Source organism: Ptychodera flava, chromosome 17 (assembly GCF_041260155.1).
Source record: "Ptychodera flava strain L36383 chromosome 17, AS_Pfla_20210202, whole genome shotgun sequence".
Lineage (NCBI taxonomy): Eukaryota > Metazoa > Hemichordata > Enteropneusta > Ptychoderidae > Ptychodera > Ptychodera flava.
In genome coordinates, this window is record NC_091944.1 from 18,119,351 (window position 1) to 18,146,185 (window position 26,835).

Below are 26,835 nucleotides of genomic sequence, written 5' to 3' on the forward strand. Positions count from 1 at the left end.
TGAATCGTAGTACGAATCTAAATCCATTTTCAATAAAGCCGTTACATTGGCAGCCTTGTATTTCCCTTTGTGCCCAGTACTTTCAAGTCAAGTCACGTTTTACTCTTGTGCTTGTAAAACTGAGCTTCATACATTGCCAGGTCAACAATTTAGAAAAAAGTTCACAATACCTACAGACATATTCCGCATGCAGGACTTCTACATCATTCTGTCTATCCATATCCATCGTTATCACAAACCAAACCTCAGACTTCATATAACCACATTGCAACCATTTATCACACACCCAACTATTTCTCAAATTCAGCTTACTAATTCCATTAATGCATCAGACGTCAACTGCACATACACATCAGTACAATGTTTTTTCCACCATTTTCCGGATATCTGTTGACAATATCACTTCACCGTCATTTCCGTCAATGTTTCCAAATTCATGAACCAAGGGGGCCTATGTCATTGACAACGACTTGTTTATATATAGTATGTCCATATGGCCATTTCTATGATCTGATTCTCGAAATAAAGATTACTATTATTATCATGCTACGTGAGTAGGTCTCGGCCAATCGCAAAAGCTGGACAATACGTGAGTTGTAAGAATTAGACTGTGAGGAGGAAGTGTCACTGTTTAAAGCTGTATTTAGAGTACAGCTGGGCAAAACGTCGTTCTGCACTTTTTAATACTCACTCAAGAGGGCTTGTTGAGCAGAGTGGCCACATGGTGACATACATCACAGGATTTAACTATCAGTGCTGTCAAAAGCGAAAGCTATATTTCGGGGAAAAGTAAAATAAACATCAACAAGCGATGTAACTTTAAACCGTCCTCGCAACACAGAATAATGAATTGTTACCGTGAATTGACGTTTCTTTTGCCGACATGGTTTCTTGACTCCACAGTCTCACGCCTGTCGTTGTTACAGTCGTCCAGAGGTCGCATGAGGTCAACCCTCAGTGCGCGTGATTCCAAAGCGCGTCGTGAACTGGTCGCCATGGACACGACATTAATTTAGCAAAACAGCTTCGAATCTACTCTGTGCCGGCGCTTTTCAACTGCTAAAATGGTGACTTGCGTCACCGCCACAGAAATCTTGGCGTTGAAATGAGTATAGTCTACTTCCTTGTGAGAATATTTCGTATCTATTGTAAGCGAATCTATCCTTGGACTCGGAGTTCACCACGGTGGGTTAGTAAAACAGAATGGCATCAGAACATACTAAAGCAACAGGAACCGAAGAAAGGTGAGTATACGGCTCTACACTTACCGAAAAGTTGTCTTTGCAGAACAGCCTTACGATGTGTATTGAACGCAAAAATTCCAATCTTCTGTTAAATACGGCATTCAGTGCTGTTAGACTGAGAGATAGCTTGCACAACATGAAGGGACAGAAAACTGGCGATCGCCGATTCAAGCACGACAGTATGAAACTGTTTATCATTGTTAATACGGTGTATTGCCTTCGTTCGAACAGTTAAACGTTTGAAGTGGTTAGTATTATACACTTTACTAGTAAACACTCTCACACGTTAAAGTAACATGGACTCAATTGTGCATGAATACAATTTGAAGCTTCGTTGCGGGCAATGGGGTCATGACCTTGTCGTCAAGGAACATGCAGAAAACGTTTCTGTCGAGTGTCATTTTAAATCAGAGCTGTTGTATAGATTGTTAAATACAGTTCTAACCAAAATTCCAAGTTTTCTAATTATGGTCGTGTGAAGATAAGAATGGACAGTGAAATTGATCCAAATGTTATCACACTTGTGTAATTGGTTTGTAAAGTTGTTCCAAAACTTGCTGCAGTATCAGTACTTGTAATTAACTTGAGGCAAAGAACAGACGGATGATAGTGTTGTTTCACAGCAGGCTTCAGCTGTAATTGCTGAAGTAAAGCAATAAAACCTGTCGGCCGGTAGGAACTGATTAGTGTCTATGTGTGGGATAAATGTTTCCTACAAGTGAACACACACTTGTATTTCAGTAGTGGCCATGGCCGAGTATATGTTCAAAGTCGAGTTCTCGTACTATTCCCAAACACGGATAGTGCCCGTCTTCATTTCTGAGGATGACTTGCCAATGCTGTGGCTGTGACACTCAGGGCAGCGGTACGGAATGTAATATGATTCTGCATATGTGAAGTGCACCGCAAAGTGTACTCCCATGGTGTGTGTTTATTAGGGGTCCATAAAAGCTCTCTGATTTTCACCGCAATTATAATAAGTCAGTGCAACTTCTAAGGCAAGTTTTGAAACAACTTTACAAACCAATTACACAAGTGTGATAACATTTAGATCAATTTCACTGTCCATTCTTATCTTCACACAACAGTAAAGACATTAGGCTAAATAAAAATGTGTGTTTCCATTAACCTGATGTACCTTGTTTTTAACCCTTCAACCCTGAACTTTTCCGGGCATTTTTGAAAACCATGCGTGATGTTGCACATTTTACCGATTTTAATGATTTGCACTCCTCCACGTTCCTTGCCGACGGTTTCCATTGCCTGAGGGCAGTGTTGATGGAAACACGGTGTAAATTTTGGTCAATTGGAGATGACAAAGACGTTGATTTTGAAGAATAACTTTCAGCTTGACGAGAGCAAACAAACATGTAGTTTTTTCCCTTTGAATAAATTAGTGAATTGGCGGCATACTGTGTCATACTAGCTTTGCAATGATTTTAAGATATTTTTTTACGTTCTTAATATCATGGAGACAAAACGTCAGTAAGGGCCAGTCAAGCTTTCTAGAACTCTTGAGGGTGTGAGGGTGTGTTCATCGTGCAACGTTGGTTTGTTGTGTATGTCTGAACTATACTGCATACATACGCAGTCCGACTAGATACAACATGGCTATTGTCCAAGTGACATTACAATGAGTTATATATAACTGTTGTTGTTGTGGTTCTTATCTTTATTGTCTGTTGTTCGTCCATCGTGGCAATCCGTACGTTAAGGTAATATGCACCTCGAAAGTGAAAGACTTAAACTTTTGCTCTAACTTTCCTCAAGAAATCTTTGAATCATTCTCTTTCAAAATCAAGAATAAAAATAGGGGATCACCGTGCAAATTTTGGTACTAGAGAAATAAATAACCAAAGATTTACCGATATTAGAAATTCAAAATGGCCGCCATCCCTGTGTTAACTCTATGGAGAAAAATAAAATTTTCGAATTTCAAAAAACTAAGCCGGTGAAAAGTTTTCTTTCACCAAGAGCTTTAAAATAAACCCCCACATGTGGTATATCAGAAGAGAACTGTAAAAGTTTGAGAGTCCGAATGTCTGTCCCCGAGGTGCGTTCTACCTTAACGTGAAACCACAAACAATCAAAGTCAGAAGACAGTACAGTATTGCCTGTCGCGTTAGTGTCTGTTTTGTCCCATGTTACTGTTGCTTTGTGAGATTCGGCTTGATTTGACACTGTAGCCTCCATCGCGACTCTGCGTACTATAATTAAAACAAAGTGCATTTGCATCGCGATGCCCAATGTCGTTCGGTTTGAGAAGTCTTCATGTTGATCTAAATCTCTAAATCGATAACATACTGGCACTCAACGGAACATAGCTCTATCCATTCATTTAGCCAGAATAAATTATGACATAATTCCTGGCATCTACAAAAATTATATTCTAGTGCCCGACGGCTGCAGTCTGAAACCACAGAGTGGGGTAAAGGGAAGTTTGATTTCCCAACTACTTCATGCATGATCGACTTTCTTCAATGGTTGTTTGGAAGTTTCTTTGCAACACAGAAAACACCAACAAACAGCGATCTCGACCTGTGCCACTGTACAGTGCAAAATAGTGTGAAATTGCAGCCTGATATACACATATGTAATACATCGATTGATTTGTCAAATAATCTCAATATTACTGATAGTTAAATCTCTGTCGAAGAAAACTAAAATGATTTATTTTCCTCGCACAGGACGAAACTAAACACTGTTGCGAGGGAAAGCTCTAATACAGCAATAGAACTACAGAGACATTGATGAGATATGGGAATTTAAAAAGAATTCAATAATGCCCGTTTTTTTTTACACTGTTTTGATGAAATTTGTCAGTGTCAACGAGTTGTTTAGCTCTTCAAGACGATCATTTATAATGATCGAACTAATTATGACACAACTTTTTGGTTTGTAGCCCTTTCTGAATCAATATAATTGAAAACCTGATGGAGCTATATCTCCCTCTGGCTCCCTCCTCCCCCCTCCCCCCCCCCTCTCTCTCTCCTCTCTCTCTCTCTCTCTCTCTCTCTCTCTCTCTCTCTCTCTCTCTCTCTCTCTCTCTCTCTCTCTCTCTCTCTCTCTCTCTTCTCTCTCTCTCTCTCTCTCTCCTCTCCTCTCTCTCTCTCTCTCTCTCTCTCCTATCTACTTAGCCAGCCTGTCTGGTTGTTTGACCTTCCTGCCTGTCCGTATGTCCGTACGCCAACCAATCGAGCCTATCATTTATTTCTCTTTATTTTAGACTCTGTAGTTGCCTATAGAAATCTCATTACAGAATTAAAGATGATATTTTAATTGCACTACTGATTATGCATAGATAATCCGGGCTAGTTTATCCGATGGTGCAAATCAGCCGCCTCGCTACCCCTTCACTCGCCCGCTCATTCGCTGGCTCACTCAGTCACTCACTTATCTAAAGACCCACTACCTAACTAACCACCGGCCTACTTTCTTGCAGTACACCTGAGACGGAATTGAAAACGTTCTCCAAAGGCCGCAAAGTTATTGTCGTGTGCTGCAATGTCGTCATGACCCTATTTTGTCTTGGTCTAAATATCGGTATATGGCCACTTTTAGAAAATCTTAGAGCTTTCTTCGAGGAGTACCACTACCACAGGGAGATTATGGATATTAAATGGGCCGCGTATTTAAATGTATTGATGGTAGGTCTTTCAGGTAAGTCTTAATATCAGATTTTATTGTCACTTTTTATCTGTCTTCTCCTCAGGTATTATAGGTAAATCTACTTTAGCCCATAGACTAAACCATAAAATTGAATAAGACTTAAAATTCTCAAACGGTATAATAGATAGTTTCTTTTACTTGCGAATAGGCTGATTGGAATCCAAATGAATATGGCTTAAACATCTGCAAATCTATATTTTTAACGTCAACAGACGTAATATTCACTCTCACATTTCTGACAGTAAAAATGTATTAAAGAAATTTTACAAAATTGATAAACAATAAACATTTATCCATGAAAATTAAAATTACCTTCCACTTTTGCTGTTTCGTGCCCCAGCACCGTTAGCCAGCTGGCTGATGAACAGAAAACACTTGTATCGTATCCGCATCATCGCCATGAGCGGCGCCCTTCTATCCACGATCGGTGTCTTTGTATCCGGCTTCGCGAAGAGCGTGGAGTTTCTCTGCGTCAGCTATGGAGTAATTGCAGGTATGTCGCCTTCACCGTACACAGGCAGTGAATGAAAGAGTTAGTAAGTGACTTCATTGAGTAATTAATTAGTAAGTCAGTCTGAATAAGTAAGCTTGAAATTAGCAAGTATGTTGAAGTAAGTAGGTAAGTTTTGCATTTTTAGTAAGTAAGCAGGCAAGTGAGTCAGTCAGAAAGCAAAGAATTACACTAGCTGGTATTTTAAAGGAACTAGGGAAGAGTTGTCAAATACTAGGTGAGGCTAGAGAAAAATAACTATTGTTCGTCGGATTGTTTTTGACAATGCTACAGAGACGGCGAACGAATATTTTTAGATCCAGCAAACCTCCCACTAGTTACATATTCACTGATGACTTGGGGTCCTAGATTTTACCAACTGTCCACAACAATAGGGGCGTTACATACACGGGCAGTGTTCTTAGTATTTCCGGAATAAAACAGAAAAGTGTAAAAATATGAACAACAAAAGTACCCTAAAAGTTTCAATATAGAAATATATATTTGCGGTAATTTCAATGTTTTTCCAAACTGGCTAAAGAAGGAGCGGCGATTCCAGGGAACAATTCTTCCTGGCCTAAGTAGCTGATTACATGGAAGTAGGCGAGAGTTAGAGTGAGTTAGTTGGTACATTTGAGTCAATCAGCGATAAGAATGAGCTAAGGGTGAGTAGCGTAGTGCTTGTAGAAGGTTAGTAATTGTATGAGTGCGTGAATGAATGGGTTACGGGGATGGGTAGGTAAGTGAGGCACTTGAGAGCAGCTATGCGGAATGAGAGAAAACGACGGTGTGTATCCACGTTTGTGGGTAGGAAGAAAGGTATATATCCAGGTTACCAAAAAACATATGTAAGTCAAGGGCGTCCTTTACAGATTAATCTCCGAAGAGAATTTTGCTGTTTAAGGTAATACAAATAAAAAAGTTTAAGTAGAAGTGGGTGAAAGGATATATGTAAAATGTTATTGGATATAATTAGATAGAAAATTTCATTTTTTTGTTCATAGGATCTGGTTTTGGATTGGTTCTCACGGCGGGACTCGGGTTAATATCGATGTGTTTTCCAAAGCATGGTTCTACCTTTGCCAACGCCATAGCCTTTACCGGTTCAAGCATCGGTGTGCTCATCTTCCCGCCCATCATCTATGCGGCCGCCGATACTTACGGCACCAGGCCCGTGTTCTTCGTCCTGGCCTGTTTGAACTTTCAGATGGTGGTCGCAGCTGCGCTATTTCCCGCGGTGGATTCGACAGCTACGGCAGAATGGGGCATCTGCGAAAGGATTGGACGATTTAGGAAAGATGTTTTCTGTCGTATACCCCTCCTTGGAACCATAGCTTTGGCAACGTTCTTTGTCGGATTTGGATACAACGTAACATTGTTGCATCTCCGACAGTTTGTAGTCTGGAATGGCTCCAGCGAAGCTGAATCTTCTTCGGTTTTCATCGTTTGCGGTGTCTTTCTGGTTATTGGCCAAGTATTTCACGGGTCGTTATCAGTGTTCAAAAAATTCGGCGACGACAATGACACCACTTACAGACTTTTCATGTTTGGCGTCTTCTCTCTAGTGGCTGGAGTAGTCGCCCTCACGGGTTCAGAGGCAGAAACATTCGCAGGACACATGGCCGTGGGCGCACTTATTGGCCTCGGTGGTGGGATCTACATGCCCTTAGTATTTGGTCTTGCTAAACATGCCACATCAGGCAGCAAATGGATGCTAACTGACGAACTTGCAATATGCCTGCCTATGTATGGTCTAGGAGCTTTCATTGGACTCATCATTGGAGGTAAGACATCGAGTACGCACAATATATGTGTATACTTTTTCAATGACAATCGCTTCCTTATTGACCGTGTCTAAATTATGTGTTTGGTCTGGTGTACTTGCAAGTTTGCCAGAGAAATCACTCTCATGATGTGAATGGCCAGTCACTCTCATGTGTTTGCAGGGCCAACTTGAAAACTCCATCTTGTTCCTCATTTGAACTTTTCATATTTTGGTCATATTTTGGTAGAATCACTGTTGGAGGGACCAGAATGCAATGCCTCCACTCAACATCCCAGCAGCGGTGACTCTTTACGTGGTAAACGGACAAGCAAGGATAATATTTTGTGTTCTATTTCATTATACCATAGACAGTAGTCTCGCTTCTACTGTCTACGTTTATACAGTAATTCCTCGTTTGAAATACTGACACAAAGTCAAGGTTGTTTTTCGTTTGCCTGCAGATGTAACCAACAAAGAATTACACAATGGTAACACATCATTCTTTCTGGCGGGAGCATCCTTGCTAATCGTAGCCATGATGACCTCGCTGAGATGTCTAATGAAGCTCCGGTCGCTATGCAAACAGGCCAAAGTATCCGCAGCCGAGAGTAGACCAACCCCACAGTCAAGTCCTGGACAGTCCTCCGAGACAGCTTTGCAGACAAGCACTCCGGCCGACCGACAACGAAGTGTCCACGTGCATATCACTGTCAACAACCCCAGAAATGTGAACGTGATCAACGCGCAGGGGACTCAACTGACAGCGGGCCGTCCGTTGCTGGAAATCGGCGACCGTCCGGATGTAAACTTACGGCAACTGCCCTCTGGCGACAACGATTCCCGTCCGAGAGTGCAGAGACGGGCAATGTCACTGATGCAGTGATGAAGAAAGAATATAAACTTTTAATGTTCAGTCGCTTGAGGGCGCAATGTCTTGAGGCAGCGAATCGGTACAAACTGACTAGAATATTATCACCAAATATCGTCATATCATTTACGGATGCCGACGCATCTTCAAGAATCAGGCTCACTGAGAAAGTAATATCGATGTAAATACAATTCAAAGTGGTGAGGTTTAAACGCAGTTCACTGAATAGCATGCGGAAAAGGCACAAAAATATTTTGTTCACATTTTTTATGCGTATACAGTTGGAACTTACCGTTTCGATATACTTGGCAAGAGAAGTGTACAGAGATTTATGTACAATGAATCGTGTGTCGTCACGTTCAATTTCCTAGGAATATATCTGTAGACATTGATCCTTTAACAGGAAATTTGTGAATCCTGCTATGTGTTCGAGAGAGGAACCGACATTGAAAATCTATCAAGAGAGTTCAATATAAAATTATTACCGCTCTAAGCTGTAAACGGCATTTTCAAAGTCTATAGCCTCATGGACGTCTGGTTTTTATAGCCTTAATTTGCATGATTTCCAATCTGACTATTGTACAGAGAAGCAGTCATATTCATTTGTAATGTGTTAGTGATACATCACCTCCGATTTATAATTGATATCAATATTGCCTTTGAATTTTCTAATATCCTGGAAATTTGGCAAGAAGAGATAATAATTTACCCACCAGATCAAAAGTGCCATTCGGACAACCTGTGTAATTTACTGTCACAGTCTCATGTAAACGTTAAAAAAAAACATGATCTGCAACACAGTCCTGCAAAGACCGGTCTTCAACGCTAAATGACCTCAGCTTACACAATTTTTTACAGATTATCGTTTCTCTGCCATCAGTATTTGAGCTGGGAAAGTGTCACGTGAATACCCTGGGACAGAGTCGTACAATCAGCAACTGAGACACATCTTTTGAACTAAATCCAATATGGTAGTATAAAACGATAATTTAGCCAAGTAAGAACAATACTTTATAGGCTGCGAGTGGACTAGAGTCGCCATATCGTTTGCAGCATTGTGGAATTTGGTGTTGTCAGTTTGGGGCATGTGCTATCGATCTTCAGTTGCATACTGCGATTTTGCGACCAGACAGTGGAAATACTTAATGTTCAACGACGGAGATTGGCCTCCAATATTTTCATGAAACGTTCGTCCTCTCCCTTCTCCTGTGGAAGCAAGTGATATCATCAGTCCCTTGTTTCGACTGTGTTTGTAAGAACGCCTTTGTCATACGCAGCTTTGTAGCCATATTCATCCAGAGGACTTGACTCTATTATCAACAATTATAATGCATATTTTTTATTAAGGGGTAGTCTCAAAAGTGAATGCTTAACTGTTAAATGTGCTTTTATAGGAGTAGAATAAAAACATTAAAAAATGCGGAATAAAATTGCTGGAGCAAATTAAAATAGATGCTTGAGATTTTTCGTTTTACTTCTGTTTTGGTCTCTATACCGTACCGGTGACTAGAAATATGTTACGCAACAGTTTGACAGCAATGTGCTCTGATCTTTGTTATTTAGTAACCTTCAGGGAGAAGGCATTGCTGTCTAAAATAGAGCTGCATGTGCTTCCAACGACACAGTTGTTACACTGTAGTCAATATAGTCTCTATTTGACACATGCAAGTCACAACTTGTCGTAAACACGCTGTTGTGAAATTCATTGGTTGCTGGAAAAGATGCTGAAAAACAAATTCGTAGAATTTAAATAATGAAAATAATGCGGAAGTATTTGGGGCTACTATACCGGGAAACCCCCCAACCCCCTCCCCATCCTTGTCGGCTATAGTAGAAGCGCCGATTCCGACAACCACTGGTTTTGTCTGACATAAGCCAATCATAACCATGTGTTTTATTGGTGGCAGTTCTTTGTAAGTTTCAGATACGTTCTTAACATGAAGTGAAAATGGCATTGAAATGTGTTGTCTCTGACTACATCGCGTTAACAGTTTATATCTGATATGCATCTTCTTCCAGTTTACGTTCAAGAGTAGAAGTATACGAATTTCTTTTCACCATTTTGAATTGACATTATTTTACCCTCCAGTCGATGATACGTATCTCAGTGCATCCTTTATTTTTTCGGAGACTTTTAAAATTTCTGCCGTTACTGTTTCTGATAGGTCATCAGCTAATATCTTCAGTGACTCTCGAAATTTGTAAACGTCCGTTCTTTTCTTTGCTTTGTGTTTACCATAAAAGGATATTTTCTGTTCTATGCTTCAAATAATATCTTACCGACGCTATATGCCATCAACTTGAATTTCATGTAAAAAAACTGGATATTAGCATAATTACTTGGGTAAAATCGGGGAAGAGTATTATTGACATACTGGTAGTTGTTAGATTTCCAGTAAAGCGAATACGGTTAAGTTGTTGTTGACAGACATATAGACGTATAGGTACACTCTGAAGGTTCCGATGATTAGGACGTGTGAGCTGTGTAATGTGTGATCAAATATTGAATTCATATTTCCATAAATAGAATAAATGTGGTCAATCATTGACCACTGCCATTCTAACATCAATTTAGGGACCGTTCAGTTTTTACGGCCTGGGGGCCGGCAAAATCTTGTCGCCGGTGTTCAAAAAAATATAGACCCCCTGCATTTTTCATGAAAAAAAGATGACCCCCCCCCCTTTGTACGACGAAAAAAAATGATAACCCCCCCCCCCCCCCCCCCCCGCTGAAAAATAACCAAAACCCATATGTCAAATTTACCCGCACCGTTTGGATTTAAACTCCGGTACGCGGCGCACTTTATTCGTGTAGCAGAGATGCCAGTGCACAAACTTCTCAGCCACATCCGTGCAAACGTCTGTTAATTAGGACGACTGTAACGCAATATTTAACTTCATTTCCATAGACAACTTATGTCCATGGACATTGTATAAAGTAAACTTTATTGGATTGGTTCGCCATAGGCAGCCCGCTGGTTAAGAGCGTTATGCCTCATGGGCCATTACGTAAAATCAACTTTATTCTAGTGGGCCACAAAAGGTGGCACGCCGGTAAAGAGGGTCGATCATGGCCATTGCATAAAGTAAACTTTACTGGACAGGGCAGCTTAAGGCGTCCGGCCGTTAAGATGGTCATGGGCCTACATAAAGTCAATTTATTGTAGTGGGCCGCCGAAGGCGGCCTGCCGGTTAAAGGCAGCTCGCTGGTTAAGAGCGTTATGCCTCATGGGCCATTACATAAAATCAACTTTATTCTAGTGGGCCACAAAAGGTGGCACGCCGGTAAAGAGGGTCGATCATGGCCATTGCATAAAGTAAACTTTACTGGACAGGGCAGCTTAAGGCGTCCGGCCGTTAAGATGGTCATGGGCCTACATAAAGTCAATTTATTGTAGTGGGCCGCCGAAGGCGGCCTGCCGGTTAAAGGCAGCCCGCTGGTTAAGAGCGTTATGCCTCATGGGCCATTGCGTAAAATCAACTTTATTCTAGTGGGCCACAAAAGGTGGCACGCCGGTAAAGAGGGTCGATCATGGCCATTGCATAAAGTAAACTTTACTGGACAGGGCAGCTTAAGGCGTCCGGCCGTTAAGATGGTCATGGGCCTACATAAAGTCAATTTATTGTAGTGGGCCGCCGAAGGCGGCCTGCCGGTAAAAAGGGTCGATCATGGCCATTGCATGAAGTAAACCTAATTGGAGTGGGCCAACAAAGGCGTCCGCCCATTAAGAGGGTCATGGGCTATTTCATAAAGTCAATTTAATGTAGTGGGCCGCCGAAGATGGCCCACCGGCAAAGAGGGTCGATCATGGCCATTGCACGAAGTAAACCTAATTTGAGTGGGCCGGCAAAGGCGTCTGCCCGTTAAGAGGGTCATGGGTAATAGATAAAGTAAATTTATTGTAGTTGGCCGCCGAAGGCGGCCCGCCGGTAAAGAGGGTCGATCATGGCCAGGGCATAAAATAAACCTAATTGTAGGTATTATGTTTTTGAAAATGTGGTGACCCCCCTTTCCTACCAGTGAAAAAGCGATGACCATTCCTTCGCGGATTCCAAAATTACTATGACCCCCCTGGATTTTGCCCCCCCCCCCGGCCGTAAAAACTGAACGGTCCCTTACCACAGGATTTTGGTGTGTTTTTATCCAGACAACATTACTCTTTTAAGTTAAGCTTAGCTAGGTGTGCTTAGATAGTTTTCCATTCCAATAAGCTCCTCTGAACCAAACAAACAAACAATTTGTTTGATTCGTACGTATATGAGTGTGTTTGAGTGAAAACAATAGAGTGTAGATATTGTTTTTTCTGAAAAGTTTTCATGTTCAGTATTCCCTAATGACAAAATGACGTGAATGTCTCAAAACTGTTTTATAATGAGGGTAAAAAGATTGTGGAACACTGGTGTTCAAATCGTGAATGTTTGTACTCTATTGTTGCTAAAGGGAGAACGCTAGCGTCACTCATTGAAGACATTTTACGTTGTTAACCTGTGTCTGTAATTTGTTGTCTTTTCATCATCAGGTTCACTGATGAGGTCAAAAAGAAAATAAATTGTGCTGTTCCGATAACATGGTTTTCAAAAATAGGGTATCTAGGTCGGCAGGGATTTTTTTTCCGAAATATTTTTATTTTTAAATATGAACTTTCAGGGGTTCAGGGAGATCAAATACTGGTCACAACATTTCAAAAAAGGTATCATACATATAAAAGAAAAAACCATAAAAGACACCCTCGTCCAAGCAAAAATCAAATTCCAGGTAACGAACACGTGATTTTACGGGTTTTTTCTTTCTTTTTTTTTTACTTCCTTTTTACTCCATGTTCCTTCCTTGTAGCTCTAAAACGTTTAGGGTCGCAGGCAAAAAATAGCGTAGGTCGGGTTATCGGAACAGCACATATTTTTTTTGAGAGGGGGCCTGATAGTCGGCTTTCCAGAACACAATCACTATATTTACTTGCTTTGCACACGCCGTGTGTGTTCAAAACGTGTTACAATGTGCTGACGCGTAAATAGCGTCACCCCTATTTCGTATAATTTGGAAACATATGTAATGCGTTCAAAAATAAAGACACTATATGTTCCAAATGTGAACATCTGCATTCTAGTTTTCTTACTGAACACTTGAACTGCATGCAAATAGTGTTACAATCAATTGTTCTTGCATGTGTTCAATAACTGAACACATAACTTTTATTTAGAGTGTAGGGACATGTCTTCAGTCTATTGATATGCAAAGCAAGGTTACAGATATCTGGGAGTGATCGCAACTATATAGTGTAAGACTGGAGAGAATACAAGACGCGTTCAAACGGAGTTCCGGGTTCAAGAAGTCACTCGCTTTCACTGCGCCTTCACAGCATATATAAGTGCCCACGCGCACGGCACGTATCTACTTCCAGCTGTAGTCTATGTTGTCTGCAGTTAACGGTCGTTTTGAGTGGCAACCATGTTGTGACATTGATCAGCGAGGATGTGTAATTGGTTAGCTGCCAGGTACGGGTTGTGTTGAAGCGATTTTCGGTAAAACGCGACAAAACCGCCATGGCTGGAGAAGAGGGTGTGGCAAATCGGAGTGAATCTCGGGGACGCCCAAGCAGGTAGGTAGTTCCAGTCCAACACCATGGAAGAATCAAAACTTCCTGACAGCGCTTGGACAAAAAATAATTTATAAAACACGCATGCATTCTTGTTTCTTGCATTGGCAACTTGCAAGAACAGATTGAAGTCGAGTAAAATCAACGTATGAATTGGTCACTGTTTATAAATGGAGGTAGTTTTTAGTTAAGAGTACAGAGCTACGTCTAGGCGATATTCTCTCCATTCTCACTGACGTCAACTGATCCGGTTTTGCCAAATTGCTGACGTCCGTGGTCTACATAATCTATCGCGTTTCTCTACGAATGTCAGATATTTTGATGTCAGGACCTTGGTGCTGTATACAGAGCCTTGTGCTAGGAAAATCACAGCGGTCTATATAAAATGTACACTTCACATGCAAAGAAACCTAAACAATGGACTCTATTCATTTCCCGCCCAAGACACATTGTCGGCGAGATTTGTCGTCCTCTTTTCACATACTCAATGGCCTTATAGGTTTATAGCACAACAAAACGATCACAAAGGTACCCTTGAAATATACGAAGGACAACGCTGCGCAGGCGCGCGCTTTCGATTCTTATGCCAGTCTGCAGTGAGAGGCGCTAACTTTTCGACAGCCTCATGCTAGAATTTCGAATTCGGTGTCCTTCAGATCACCTTTACTACTCTTTAGGGAAATTGTTGAGGTTATAGCAAAATGAGAAGGCTGTAAGTGTAAACGAATTGACAAAAGCCAGCATTGATGCATTCAGCTACGCCACTGCCATTTTTCAAAATTATTCTTCATTTTGAACTATCACGTCTTTTATCAGTGCAAAATGCAAGTCTCACTTCATAAACAATGTCTGCATCCTTCCTGGAGGGTTCAAGTATATAAATAACGCATTGAGTCAAAGTTCAAATGGACGATGAATACGCAGCATGAGAAATACACTACTACATAATGCATCGTACTCGTTCTTACACGTACGTCAGCATTCCAGCAGAGTTCTGACCTCTTTACAACAATCGCGGTTCAATATCCATGCGCGTTTATTGAGGTCAATGATACATAGGAATACGTCAATTCATACAACTTATCTTACAGACAACAGACGTACGGTTATCAGAATTATTTCTTTCATACCGTGGGGTTTGAAGATTCCTGTTTTTGTAGATAGAATTTTAGGTCATATACAGAGTGTACATGTTTGAAGAATGGGTTGGAATATCAATCTATAACCGCGCGTTTTTTATGAAAGGAAGACCTATGGTTTCTGTCTGAAATATATTCTTGCATTTCCTGCCCAACTTTTGAGGCTATGTTTTAAAATGTCTTCGATAGAAAATGTATGAATTTTTCCCAAAATTACAGGAGTAGAAATTGTTCAGGAATAAGGGTCGATTGGTTTACTTATATTTATTGAATCAATAATCTATATTTTAACTTGACAAAGTTAGGGATGGACCATTTCATATTCAGGGGATTCTGAAAGATTGTTGGGAAAAACATTCTCAGCAGACATCCATAAAATAAATTCGGCCACAGATGGCTTTTCAAGAAAAAGATGACGCCTTCTAATGCCTACCTTGCTCATTCTCGACGTGCCCTTCGGGTGCGAGTTTTTGGCAATATCACATCTTCAGTCTACCCTGGGCACTAGAGCCAATTTGTGGAGGGCGATTACAAATGACATGGGTCCTGTGCATCTACACGCACGGCGTAACTGGGGACATTCACTGTGAACGTAAAAGTTACATCTTCGCGAAAAGTTTGTCAACAAAACGTAAACGCGTGGACAAGTTACATTGAAAAGCGTAATATAATGGATATATCAGCAGACTTTGGAACATTTGAACAAAACTATGGAGTTGTCACGCTTTTGTAGGCATAGAACAAAAAATTGAGAAAACCACAAGATTTGGAAGGCGGTTTTTATTGTTCTGTTACAATTGCAAATTGTTGGCTTTAGAGTTACTCAATAAGCTCGCTGACAGATACTCGGCATTTTGATTCAATCATTCAAACTTTTGACTGTACGAAGGAGTAAAAGCTAGGTTTAACTATATAGTATTTATTTCTAAGTAGACACGTTTAACAGATGCCATCGCCCAAGACATGTCGAGGTGTGTCTTGGAATATTTGGCGGCCATTCTTCTATATGCTCCTTTGTTCCTTGTATGTCTAAGCATAATGTTTTTTAACGGGCCTAAAAATGTGCTTTCAATCATACAATAGTTTTGAAGGAGAAAAGAAATATCTCTTCAGCTCTTGATCTACAATTAACATGTCACAATTAGTTATTCATGACTGACTCGTTACGAAACCATCACGCGAAATTCTCATGTTCTCGATATGGCGCAAACATATGTTGCTTTCATCAGAGTTCGCCATTTACATAAACATATGTTATTTTTTCTAAGTTATACCCCAAATATCTCATAATGAACCTATGGTGTTTTAATCATTCCGTCAACATGGTGTCGAGAAGTCACCAATCACTATGTGTTGGCCTATGTCACAGTGTAAGGTTTTGAAATAATCATGGAGGGTTGAGTTTCTCTCTAAGTCTGCCAATGAATTCAGAAGATCATCTTTAAAAAATCGTTGAATCAGAACTGTCGATTTGTACCTTTACCACGGATGCAAATGTATTATGTAACAGTATCTCAAGTTCACATATCTTTCTAACTTCTTTAAATTTGATTTGTGACATATAAACATTGTACACAGCATCCAACACACAACCTTTTTGTTGTAAAGTAATTGAAATGTTGAACGCGGAAAAAAGAGATGCTTCTAGGAAGCAAATCGAAAAAAGAGGTCACCAGAATTCTAAAAAGTGATAAAATTATACCAAGTGGAGCATGTAGAAATTAAATTTATAACTCCAAATTGACATTCCAGATCACCCCTAAGATATTAAATTGTGCGTCCCTAAGTCGTCACATGTGTCAGCTTGTCTCCAATTTGCTATCCAGGACCTTTCATTCTTCTTGATCTGAACATTACCACATTAGCATAAGTTTACTTTTTACCTTTGACCTGCACGCACTTTTCAAAAAGTTCATGCCAGAGAGGTAGAGATGTTGCATCGATCGCGGTACTGACTAACTTGGTATCAGTTCCGAGCATTTCCAGCCGTCTCTACTCAAGTTACGCCAGTTCGCTGTCTTAAACTATCACGTTGTCACAGTTATTATCGGAAAAAAGGAAATATGAATATGTAACAGATACTATTAAAACAAACACCATATTTATGTTATCTCCTTTCCACAGGAAACCTAAAGTCGTGCGATCCGTTAGTTTTAAAATCCCGGAAGGCCCTCCTCTCTGGTGGAAATTGGTGATCATATGTTGCAATTTTGTCATCATGTTCTTCTGCCTCGGTTTGAATTATGGCATGTGGTATCTAGTCCTTGAACTTCAAGAATTCTTCGATGAGTATGAATATGTCATAGAGGGCGTGCAGGTGAAATGGATAGTGTACATCAACATTTTCATGACCAATGTCACAGGTAAGTTATCCATTTTTGGAACGTTTGCGTAGTAGGGTGAGGGAATGAGAGTATAAATGAAATCACTGAACTTTATTTGAATTGATAAGATCAGAATTCATCAGTTATGTCGTTCATTTATTCTGATAACATTCATTTATTCTGGTAACATGAACTTGACCTTCTGCATTGTGATTACTTTCGTGATGCCAGATATACCCGGCAGACAGGTGCAACTTGTAGAACAATCTCTAGGTTGTAAGATTTATGATGAAAAGCCTTCGTGACTGACAATAAGTAATTTATGCCATTTATAAGTGACGTTGATGATCCTGTACACGTCACATACAACAACTGAAAAAATAGATCTCAATGTTTAATTTCTTTAAAAGACTAAGACCTACAAAAATTATGATTGTCTGTATTTAATTTCCTCAAGTTGTCATTTATACTTTTCATTTCATAATTCCGTTTTCCAGCCTTGTTGTCACATAAATGCACAATAATAATAAATAAATTGACGTTAAGCGATATCATGACCGGTTGATCGATTTACTTATATACCGATTCAGATGATTTTTTTCATTTATAAATTAATTCATCAAAATTTAATAATTTGCCTGTTTGTTTGTTTGTTTGTTTCAGCCGTGTTTGCAAGCTGGTTAGCATACAAAGTAGGTCATCGGGTCACGGCTGTATCGGGGGCAATATTGTCGACCACTGGCCTTTTCGTCTCTGGCTTTACAAGGAGTATCGAATTCCTGTGTGTCAGCTATGGCATTTTTACGGGTATGTCTTCCTATTAGCAGTTCTGATCAGACATATATTAAAACCTGCAAAATTTTAGTCATCGGAAAAGATTCCCTGTGAGAGTGGTCGTTACAGTACAAAAGATCCGAAGTCACGACATACATCCGAGAAAGTCACCGGATCGTCATATTTGTGAATCTTTAAAGAACATAAATCCAAACTCTTCAATTTTGGCGGGACGTCTCGCGGTGGAGATTTCAACCTGGGCAGGGTGGAATTCTTTCACAGAAGCCATCATCCACGTTGAACGGACACATTTGTGTAATGTTTTGGCGAGAATTGATTTGAAATGATATTTTGGTAAATTATATCGTCCCCGACAATCTCTGTAAAGCCACCATAACCGTCAAAAGTTCAACTAAATAATGATGAAGAAAGCAAGACATCGTTGGAATACTGAAACAATTGCCATTTAATATAGAAATGTTCATATGAGAATGGTGAAGTGTCAATTTAGAAGAGTGGACAACCTTATAGTTAGGTGATACTCCTCAAACTTATTTGTTTTAAGGTGCTACTCATGATGAATACAATGATATGTATGAAACTACCATTAAGACTGAGCTTGGCCGTCCGCGGCGTTGATTTGACATACGGAGTATTGTTTTCCATTTTTCCCAGAATGTAATTTTATATTTTTTGTTTCACTTTTACAGGCATTGGCTTTGGACTTTTGTTGACTCCAAGTCTAGGCATCCTTGCTCGCTATTTTGAGAAAAGGTACACGTTTGTCAATGCTGTGACCTTTCTAGGGTCAAGCCTGTGCATCGTCTTATTCCCACCGTTACTGCGGGCCGTGAAAGAAACGTACGGTCGCAAAGCGATCTTTTTCATCGTAGCCGGCCTCAATGCTCAGTCAATCTGGCTTTCTCTATTGTATAAGCCGTTCGAGAAATCAGATGAACGATGGAAGATCGTGCGGCAGGGACCGGCCGAAGGGAACAACGGCGATGAAGAAGACGAAGAACAAGACAAAGGGTTGATTGGCGATGTTAAAATTCTGGCGAGAGATTTGTTCTGCAAAAACCCCATCTTCGTTGTTGTTATTTGCTCCATGTTTCTGATTGGTTTAGGACACAGCATCCTGGTACTCCATTTCGCCTCTGTCGTTAAGGCAACCGGCAGTGATATCGCGCAGATCGACTGGTGCATGCTTGCATTCGGACTGTCGATGATTCTCGGTCAAATTGGACACGGTGCGATATCCACCGTCAAAATTCTGCAAGGAGGCTTCGAGGCCACCTACGAGTTTTTCATGTTCGGTGCATCTCAAATAGGCGTGGCTCTCGTGGCCATGTTCAGCTCCATCGCTGATACATTTCCTGGACAGGTGGCCATGGCTTCTCTGATTGGATTCTGCAGTGGAATATACCTGCCCCTGATGATTGTAATTTTAGAGTTTACCAGCCATAAAAGTCGACCGTTAACCACGACACTTGGCCTTGGTCTTCCCGTCTTTGGTATCGGTGCTCTCATTGGTCTGCCAATTGGAGGTGAGCAGTTGGTTATTCTATTTTTTGGTGTGTTCTTTCGCGTGGACGAGGGGGGGGGGGATTTGTGCAGTCATTTCACGAATTTCCTAAAGGAAGCTGGGTAAGACTGTATTCAGATAACTTACATGATTGTATGTAATCCCTTTCCTATCACGTGTGTCAGTCTGTATGGACGTAGATTACCGCGGCTAGGTGTCTTCCCTCGATGACGATCATGCAGCCTTTTCTTGAGTCGAAGAATTCAGCTAGATCTGCATAGTTTATTTTCTTCTGCGGTTCAAAACCATAGACCCTCGTTTTTCTGGAGGGTCTATGTCAAAACCTACAACTTTTGCGTCACATGTTATGTAAGATGTTTTGGATATTTATACAAATGATAAAAGTTACCGCCCGCTTATCAGAAAACTGTCGACGTTTTCAAGTTCATTAAGTTCTCCATGATTTTAAATAATATTGTGGTATCTAATTAACACTGTCTCGTTGCAGATGTTCTGAATTCGAAAGTCAAGTACAACAGTTCCTACTTCCTGGCAGGGGCGGCCATGATGCTTAGCGCCATCATCATGATTTACGTCGTGGTCCACAACTGCTGTCGTACGGCTCGAAAAAACCCTCTGGAGTGGTCTAACAGCGTTCGACGGAATTCTCGTCCTATCTACAGGCGATCTGAATCAGCACCAGTCGGTCTAAACAAGAAGACAGGATCTACCAGTTTGTAATAGACACACTTAAATTGCGGGCAATCATTGATGCATGGTACCTTTTGCATCACAAGAATTAGTTACCATCGAGACATTGCGATTCCCATTGCGAATCAAAGAGACCTTGACATTGGCTATATTATATTACCGTAGACACAGGTTTTAATACCACGGTATTGATGGTCTCATTGATACCATATATTAAGTATTGAATGAATCATAAAAAATTGATTTTCATGAGAAATGCCACCAAATGGGGACATAGTACATTGTAACGGTATGATGGCATTTTAGTAATATTGCGCTGAATCTGAGATTTATCAATGGAACTTTACACAGAAACACCAATGAATCTTTACAACTCTTGAGTATTCGCTACAGCCCGTCAAACAAAGAGTGTAGAGTATATATATATATATATATATATATATATATATATATATATATATATATATATATATATATATATATATATACCAAATCGCCAAAATTCTCAATTCGAATCACTTCTGAAATGTTTTCCACACACACGTACATAACGCTTTTCATAGCTTTATACCAAATCGTCAAAAAATCTCAATTCGAATCACTGCTGAAATATGTTTTTCAAACACATGTACATAACGGTTTTCATAGCTATATAATTTCTGTCAGATGATGGATAAAAGCGTCCTAAATATTTCCCGAACAACTCCGGGTTCAAGTTCCTTTCTAGGCGGCCCGCCTTTCATTGCCATGTATTTTTTCAAATGTCATTCCGAGTGTTGTCAGAAGTATCACTGCAGCCGTCAGATGTTCTTCTAATCGAGTTTGTCCCCCGACAGAATGACTCAGCACGCTTGAGATCAATGCTGATTATCGTTAATGAAATCAGAAATTTAAGCAGGGCGTTCGAAATTTCTCGCTGGCGGATGAAAGTTGAGAAATTTTGATGAAAATGGCACATCTACAATGCTTTTGTCAGATGCAAAAACTTGAGATACACTTGATGTCTCATTTTTGTATCTAAAGAATGTGTCGTAAGAACCTATTTGTAATCTTCAGCTGTTAGCTTTTTTTCACAATTTTCTTCATTTCACATCAAAAAGTACTTTTTTGTGTATTGCTTTTAAATATCCTACAGGTACGTTACCCGAGATGTTCAATTTAGATATGGCAGGTAGAAGCGAAATTTGTAAATAAAATATATTTCGTGTACACGTAGTATTTTGACAGTCGAAAGTTATGTAGTGATGCGATACTGAAAAGATTTTATATTTACACAGAACATGTTTTGATAAACAAGAATTGTGACGTAAAATGCAGTACAAATTGACATTACTGGGAGGCATATTTGCATTTACTTGCACCCAAGGCAGGCATTTCCTTCTACCATCTTAATCATTTGGCTTAGTGTTCTCCGGGCTCTCCAAAAGTTGTTGATACTTTACAGGATCTGATATTGTCGATATATTTCCATGACTATACTACTGCTGCAATGCTCACTGGGTAGTAGTACGTGGTAGAAGTAATAATAATAAAAATACGCGAAGCCAATTTCGTGATTAAAATAGTAACTTTATTTCAAAGCTGAACATATTTCACTAAAATAGAAATGACATTTGCTTGTAAATGATCAACGACCAAGTTCTCAATTGTATTTCAGCTCTGAATATTCCTTGTACAAAATGTTACAAGTCCTCACAACTTAAGAAAGATTTCATTCGTATTCCTGTCAGTAACGTGTGCTCTAAAGACCTCGGGTCTATGACATGACACCCAAGCGATTGTTTGATATGTATATCGTTAGCCAATAGGTTGTCAAAGTTGCAAAAGTGTACTTAAAATCAGTAATATTTGCATTCATCTAATGGCCGATGACAAGGGCTCGTGATTTTCTTTCAGGTTTACCATCTATTTTTTTTCTAACTTCGTCAATTAACCACAATTCCATTAGGCCCGATTCTATTGCTTTCGTTACAGAGCGAGAATTGGGTCAAAGGGTTAAGCAAGAATCATGGTATAATATGCACTGTTTACAAAAGTGATAACATAAATTTCATTACGCCAGGTAGTGTTTCTGAAAAAGTTTAAATAGAGTACTTTCTTTTCAGCCTTTCATCTTGGCAATAAAGGAAATTATAACTTCAACCTGTCAAGGGAATAACTGTGTCCATATACCACCATAACTACTGATTAGCACGTTCCGGGAGGGCACAGACTCCTTCAAAAATACATTGAATCAGAGATATCATTTAAAATCTGTACAAAAGTAATATTCGACTTCATTTCAATCGATAAAAATAAAGAAGTGGTCGAATTTATGAAATGGACGAAAGACAGTTGAGATTGAACGTAATTACGAGTTTACCTTCACTAATTGCACTTTGTAAACCAAACTCTAAATATTTTATTCATTTTCTATTTTTATGAAAATTTTGAGGTAAATATTCTCGCATTTTTTCAGATATTGAAAAATATTTAGTTCATTGCATGTACAATCTGTGAAAAATATAAGCTGAAAGTTTACAGGTCAGAGGTAAATGAATTCACGGAATGTCAAGAAAATGTGTTCGCTTGATTGTTTTGGGTTAACATCGCAGGTGATTTTTGAATTTGAATTTAAATTATTGTGAGCCTGGAACTTAAAGGCTTTTAAAATTCAAAGTACACCGGAACTGTCAAAACAACGACTGGATGACGCGACGCCGCCATTTTGGGAGCTGCCTCTTCCACATGCGAATGCGCAGTCTTGAATCAAACTATGTGGTTCTTCTATGAAATTGTCATCCAAGAAGAGCAAGACACCAATAGACAGAACAGTCATGTAACAGGAGGTTTGACATTCACAAGAACCTGAATTGCCTTCGATAAATTATTGAAAGAGTCACTTTTCAATAACAGACACGTTTCTGCGAATATCTCCAAGATGGCCGACTCGACACGGTCACTTTGTAACCCGGAAGTGATGGCGGCATACCAATTGCATTGGATGCTTTAAATAGATAGCACTGAACAGCCATGGCCGTCTGCTAAAACCCACCATCCGCCTATCTGTTCCTGTCGAGCGTAAGGGGATCTTGGCAAATATTATCATGAATCTCTATAAATAGGGGCACGTAGGTGAGGTAGTCCAGGAAATCTACGTAATTCTTCCCTTCTTGATTGAATTTGTCAATGATCTGAAATAAGAAGATAAGCCTTTGTTTAGATTTCAGACCACCAAACAATCCTGAATAATCATTTTATACATCCTGAAACAGCCTTTCACACTTTTTGCACATACTTTTGAAAATGTTCAGGCAGTTTTGCTGGCAATTTTACCAAATAGTCTGCAGCCTGCATAAGATTTTCACGTCTGAGATAAAATATGAGAATATTGAAGAGAAAACAAATTGCCTTTTAGGACGTTCCTTTCCAATTGATATTTTTTTTTCAATTTTTTCAATTCATTTTCATTGCCTTTTTTTAAAAATCTTTGACAAGTTCATATTACAAAAACTGAAAATATTCAAAAGGCAAATATGGATCCAGAAAAATAGTTTTATGCTAATCGAGCCTGATCCCATTCTCTTAAATATTTACATTACATATTCCACCATGTGGCGCTCAGTGAAGTGAATAGTATTAAACTTTCTCAACTAGTTTTATAATAACCACTGTTTTAATGATTTATGAACTGATATCGTGATGTACTTATTTTAACAGTATTCGGTAAATTATTCCATAACTTTGCACCCAGGTACGAAATTGTAAATTGACCAAAAGAGGTATGCATTCTAGGTAAAGATAGATTCGCACCAAGTTTGAATCTAGTGTCATAACAATGATCTGCCATTTCATAATAATCTTGTATAGGAAAAGGAAAATTATGATGCAACAAATCAAAAATAAATATCCCAACAAGAAGTTTGTGAAGTTTATAAACATCTACAATTTCCAAAATCTGGAATAAGGATGAGGAAGGCTCTTGGAATCCAGAAAAAGTTATCGCACGTACACACATTTTTTGAGAGATATAAATAGTATTCAAGTACGATGAATATGTACTACCCCAGACTTCAAGACCGTACATTATATTAGGTAAAATGAAAGCATTGTATAATAAAACAAGTACATTTCTTGGAACATAATTTCTTAATTTGAATAAAATCCCTGCTTTTCTTCTTATGCATTTATTTATTTCGGCAATGTGTTCTTTCCACGTTAGATGTTTATCAATTATCACTCCGATAAATGATGCCTCTGAGGCCTCGTTAATTACAATGTTTCTGACAGACAAAATCCTGTGGTTGATAACAATTTACGTTTACTGTGAAAAATTACATAACTTGTTTTAGAAGTATTTATTGTCAACTTATTAGCATCGCACCAGCGTGTAACATTCTTAAGATGGTGATCAACTGTAGATAGATCTATATTCCTTATGTCAGCTGGAAAAGTGTGAAAAAGGTTTGAATCATCTGCAAATAGTCAAAAGTCAAAGTACTCAGAAGAATTCGGTAAATCATTGATGGAGACTAATAATAAAGTCGGTCCAAGTACAGATCCCTGAGGAACACCACAATTCACTGGTAGTTTTTCAGACATAAATTCGTTTGTACACACATATTGAGATCTATCGTTCAAATAATCTTTAAACCAGAGGAGTGGGTTTCCCCTCACACCATAATGCTGGAGTTTCGATAGTAGTACATTGTGATCAATAGTATCAAATGCCTTCGTAAAATCAATAAAAATACCAATGGTTGAATTTCCTTGATCAATTTGCTGTATTAAATTATTCACAAGATTGACGAGGGATAATTTGGCACTTCGTCTCTCATGAAAGCCGTATTGGTGTTTGAAGAGAAGACTATGCCTGTCCAAGAACTTCATAATCTGCTTATTTACAATTTTCTCAAGAATTTTACATACTAGGGGTAAAAATGAAATCGGACGATAATTTCCAGGTTCGTCTTTTGAACCCTTTTTGTAATTAGGGATGACTTTAGCAATTTTCAGTGCATCGGGAAACTGGAAATTTTGAAACGACAAATTAAAGATATGACAAGGGGGTTTTGCGATTTGCTTCGCAGCAATAACCAGGAGTTTCGCTGGCAGGTTATCGTAACCTGTTGCCTTCTTCAAGTCAAGACTCATCAATAAGTTGTAAACTTCCTGCTCCGTTGTCGGATGCAGAAAGAAAGAATGATGTGACTGTTCTGGTAAAAACTCTACAAAAGAGGAACTATGCGTTACAATCTTACTGGCCAAGTTTGAGCCGACATTTGTGAAATAACTATTAAAGCCATTTACAATCTCTTGTGGTGTACTATACATTTGTGGTATGCCATCTGCAGTCATCGTGAGATGATCTGGTAAACACTGCCCTTTCTTTCCCTTATGAAGTAGTTTGTTAATTACATTCCAGGTCATCGTTGAATTTTGACAGTTTTCCGTAAAGAGTGACATATAGTATTTTCTTTTTGCAGCCCGTAGTAAAGAGGTGAGTACATTTCTGTATCGTTTGTACGGTACAACAATATTTGGTTCATGATTTGATTTAACCACCTTGGTAAATAAAACATGTATGGACTTTTTGATTGATTTTATAATCCAGGGCTTGCGCTTGATTACATTTTTCAATGATCGTGCGCCTAATGGCGCATGCCTATTACAACAATTACTAAAAATTGCAAGAAAATTGCTATATGCGTCATTTACATCTGAACAATCATATACACTATTCCAAGCTTGCTGAGCGGGATCACATCTAAAATCATTTTCTATGAAATTTCTATAATTTCTGAAAAATACCCTTCCAGTAACAGTTTCATTGGAGAACATATCCCTGAAAATTGCGAAACACCGAAAGGGTTTGCACATTAAGGCCGGCCTTCCTGAACAAAATTGAAGCAATGAGTTCAGTCGTTAGTCAGCTTGCGCCCTCTACGATCGATAATGCATCTACTCGAAACATCCCAGGGTCGGATATTTTGGCACTAGGGTGTTCAAGCGTGTTGCTGAATTCTTGAATAAAAGTTAGGATTACTTACGAACTGCATGTGTTCTTTGGTGACGATTCTCTTGATATCAGATTGCTGCGTTAAAGAATCATTATCAGAATCATAAACGCGATAAATCTTCATGTCATCAGCATAATTTAACGAGTCTGACACAAGGTTATCACATATGTCATTACTAAAAAGAATAAATAAAAGAGGACGGAGATGAGAACCCTGAAGAACACCCAAAACAGCTATCTAATCAGAAAAAGAATGTTTTAGCATTTCTTGGGATAAAATAGGAAAAAAATCCGTTTTGAAGTATTGTAAGTGGTTAGATTTCCAGTGAAGCGACTACAGTTAAGTTGTTGTTAACAGATATAAAGACGATATAGAAGTGTCGATGCTTAGGACGAATGGAACGTGTTATGTGTGACCAAATATTGAACTCATGTATTAAGAAGTAGAATAGATGTGGTTAACGATCGACCGCTACCATTCTAACACCGATTTACGACAGGTTTAACCCGACGTATTTTCTTTCATCCTGACAATACATCGAGATGTATTTAGTTTGGTTTCTGCTCAAGTAAGCGTCTCTGAACCAACCAAATAAACAAAATATTTGTTGGACTCGTAAGTACATCTATATAAGGGTGTGTGAGTTAATACCTATTGCAATGGAGTGTAGATGTAAGTGTTTCTGAAAAGTGTTCATGTTTAGCAATTCGTTATAAAAATGCCGTGAATGTCT

At 39.2% G+C, this 26,835-nt stretch overlaps 3 protein-coding genes across 4 annotated transcripts in view; 2 read left to right on the forward strand and 1 right to left on the reverse strand.

Moving 5' to 3' along the window:
- Positions 1-879: 879 nt before the first annotated feature.
- On the forward strand, positions 880-9,482 carry LOC139115649 (monocarboxylate transporter 11-like). The gene is made up of 5 exons (XM_070677926.1): positions 880-1,244; positions 4,687-4,904; positions 5,254-5,406; positions 6,408-7,187; positions 7,630-9,482. The coding sequence occupies exons 1-5, from the start codon at positions 1,204-1,206 to the stop codon at positions 8,049-8,051; spliced, it is 1,614 nt and encodes a 537-aa protein (XP_070534027.1). The 5' UTR covers positions 880-1,203; the 3' UTR covers positions 8,052-9,482.
- A 3,699-nt stretch (positions 9,483-13,181) lies between these two features.
- LOC139115652 (monocarboxylate transporter 13-like) lies at positions 13,182-22,245 on the forward strand. Its single transcript, XM_070677937.1, has 5 exons — positions 13,182-13,633; positions 16,894-17,132; positions 17,757-17,900; positions 18,578-19,414; positions 19,901-22,245. The coding sequence occupies exons 1-5, from the start codon at positions 13,578-13,580 to the stop codon at positions 20,131-20,133; spliced, it is 1,509 nt and encodes a 502-aa protein (XP_070534038.1). The 5' UTR covers positions 13,182-13,577; the 3' UTR covers positions 20,134-22,245.
- Positions 21,652-26,835, reverse strand: part of LOC139115650 (titin-like) — a 68,209-nt gene continuing 63,025 nt past the window's right edge. For both annotated transcript variants that reach the window (XR_011548153.1, XR_011548152.1), the window contains one exon: positions 21,652-22,732. The gene's annotated coding sequence lies outside the window, so the exon portion shown is untranslated. The remainder of the gene's footprint in view (positions 22,733-26,835) is intronic.

Coding starts and splice junctions, on each gene's coding strand:
- LOC139115652 (XM_070677937.1), top strand. CDS start 13,578: ATGGCTGGAGAAGAGGGTGTGGCAAATCGGAGTGAATCTCGGGGACGC. Junction 13,634..16,893: donor TCTCGGGGACGCCCAAGCAG/GTAGGTAGTTCC, acceptor TCCTTTCCACAG/GAAACCTAAAGTCGTGCGAT. Junction 17,133..17,756: donor TTTCATGACCAATGTCACAG/GTAAGTTATCCA, acceptor TGTTTGTTTCAG/CCGTGTTTGCAAGCTGGTTA.
- LOC139115649 (XM_070677926.1), top strand. CDS start 1,204: ATGGCATCAGAACATACTAAAGCAACAGGAACCGAAGAAAG. Junction 4,905..5,253: donor ATTGATGGTAGGTCTTTCAG/GTAAGTCTTAAT, acceptor TTCGTGCCCCAG/CACCGTTAGCCAGCTGGCTG. Junction 5,407..6,407: donor CAGCTATGGAGTAATTGCAG/GTATGTCGCCTT, acceptor TTTTGTTCATAG/GATCTGGTTTTGGATTGGTT.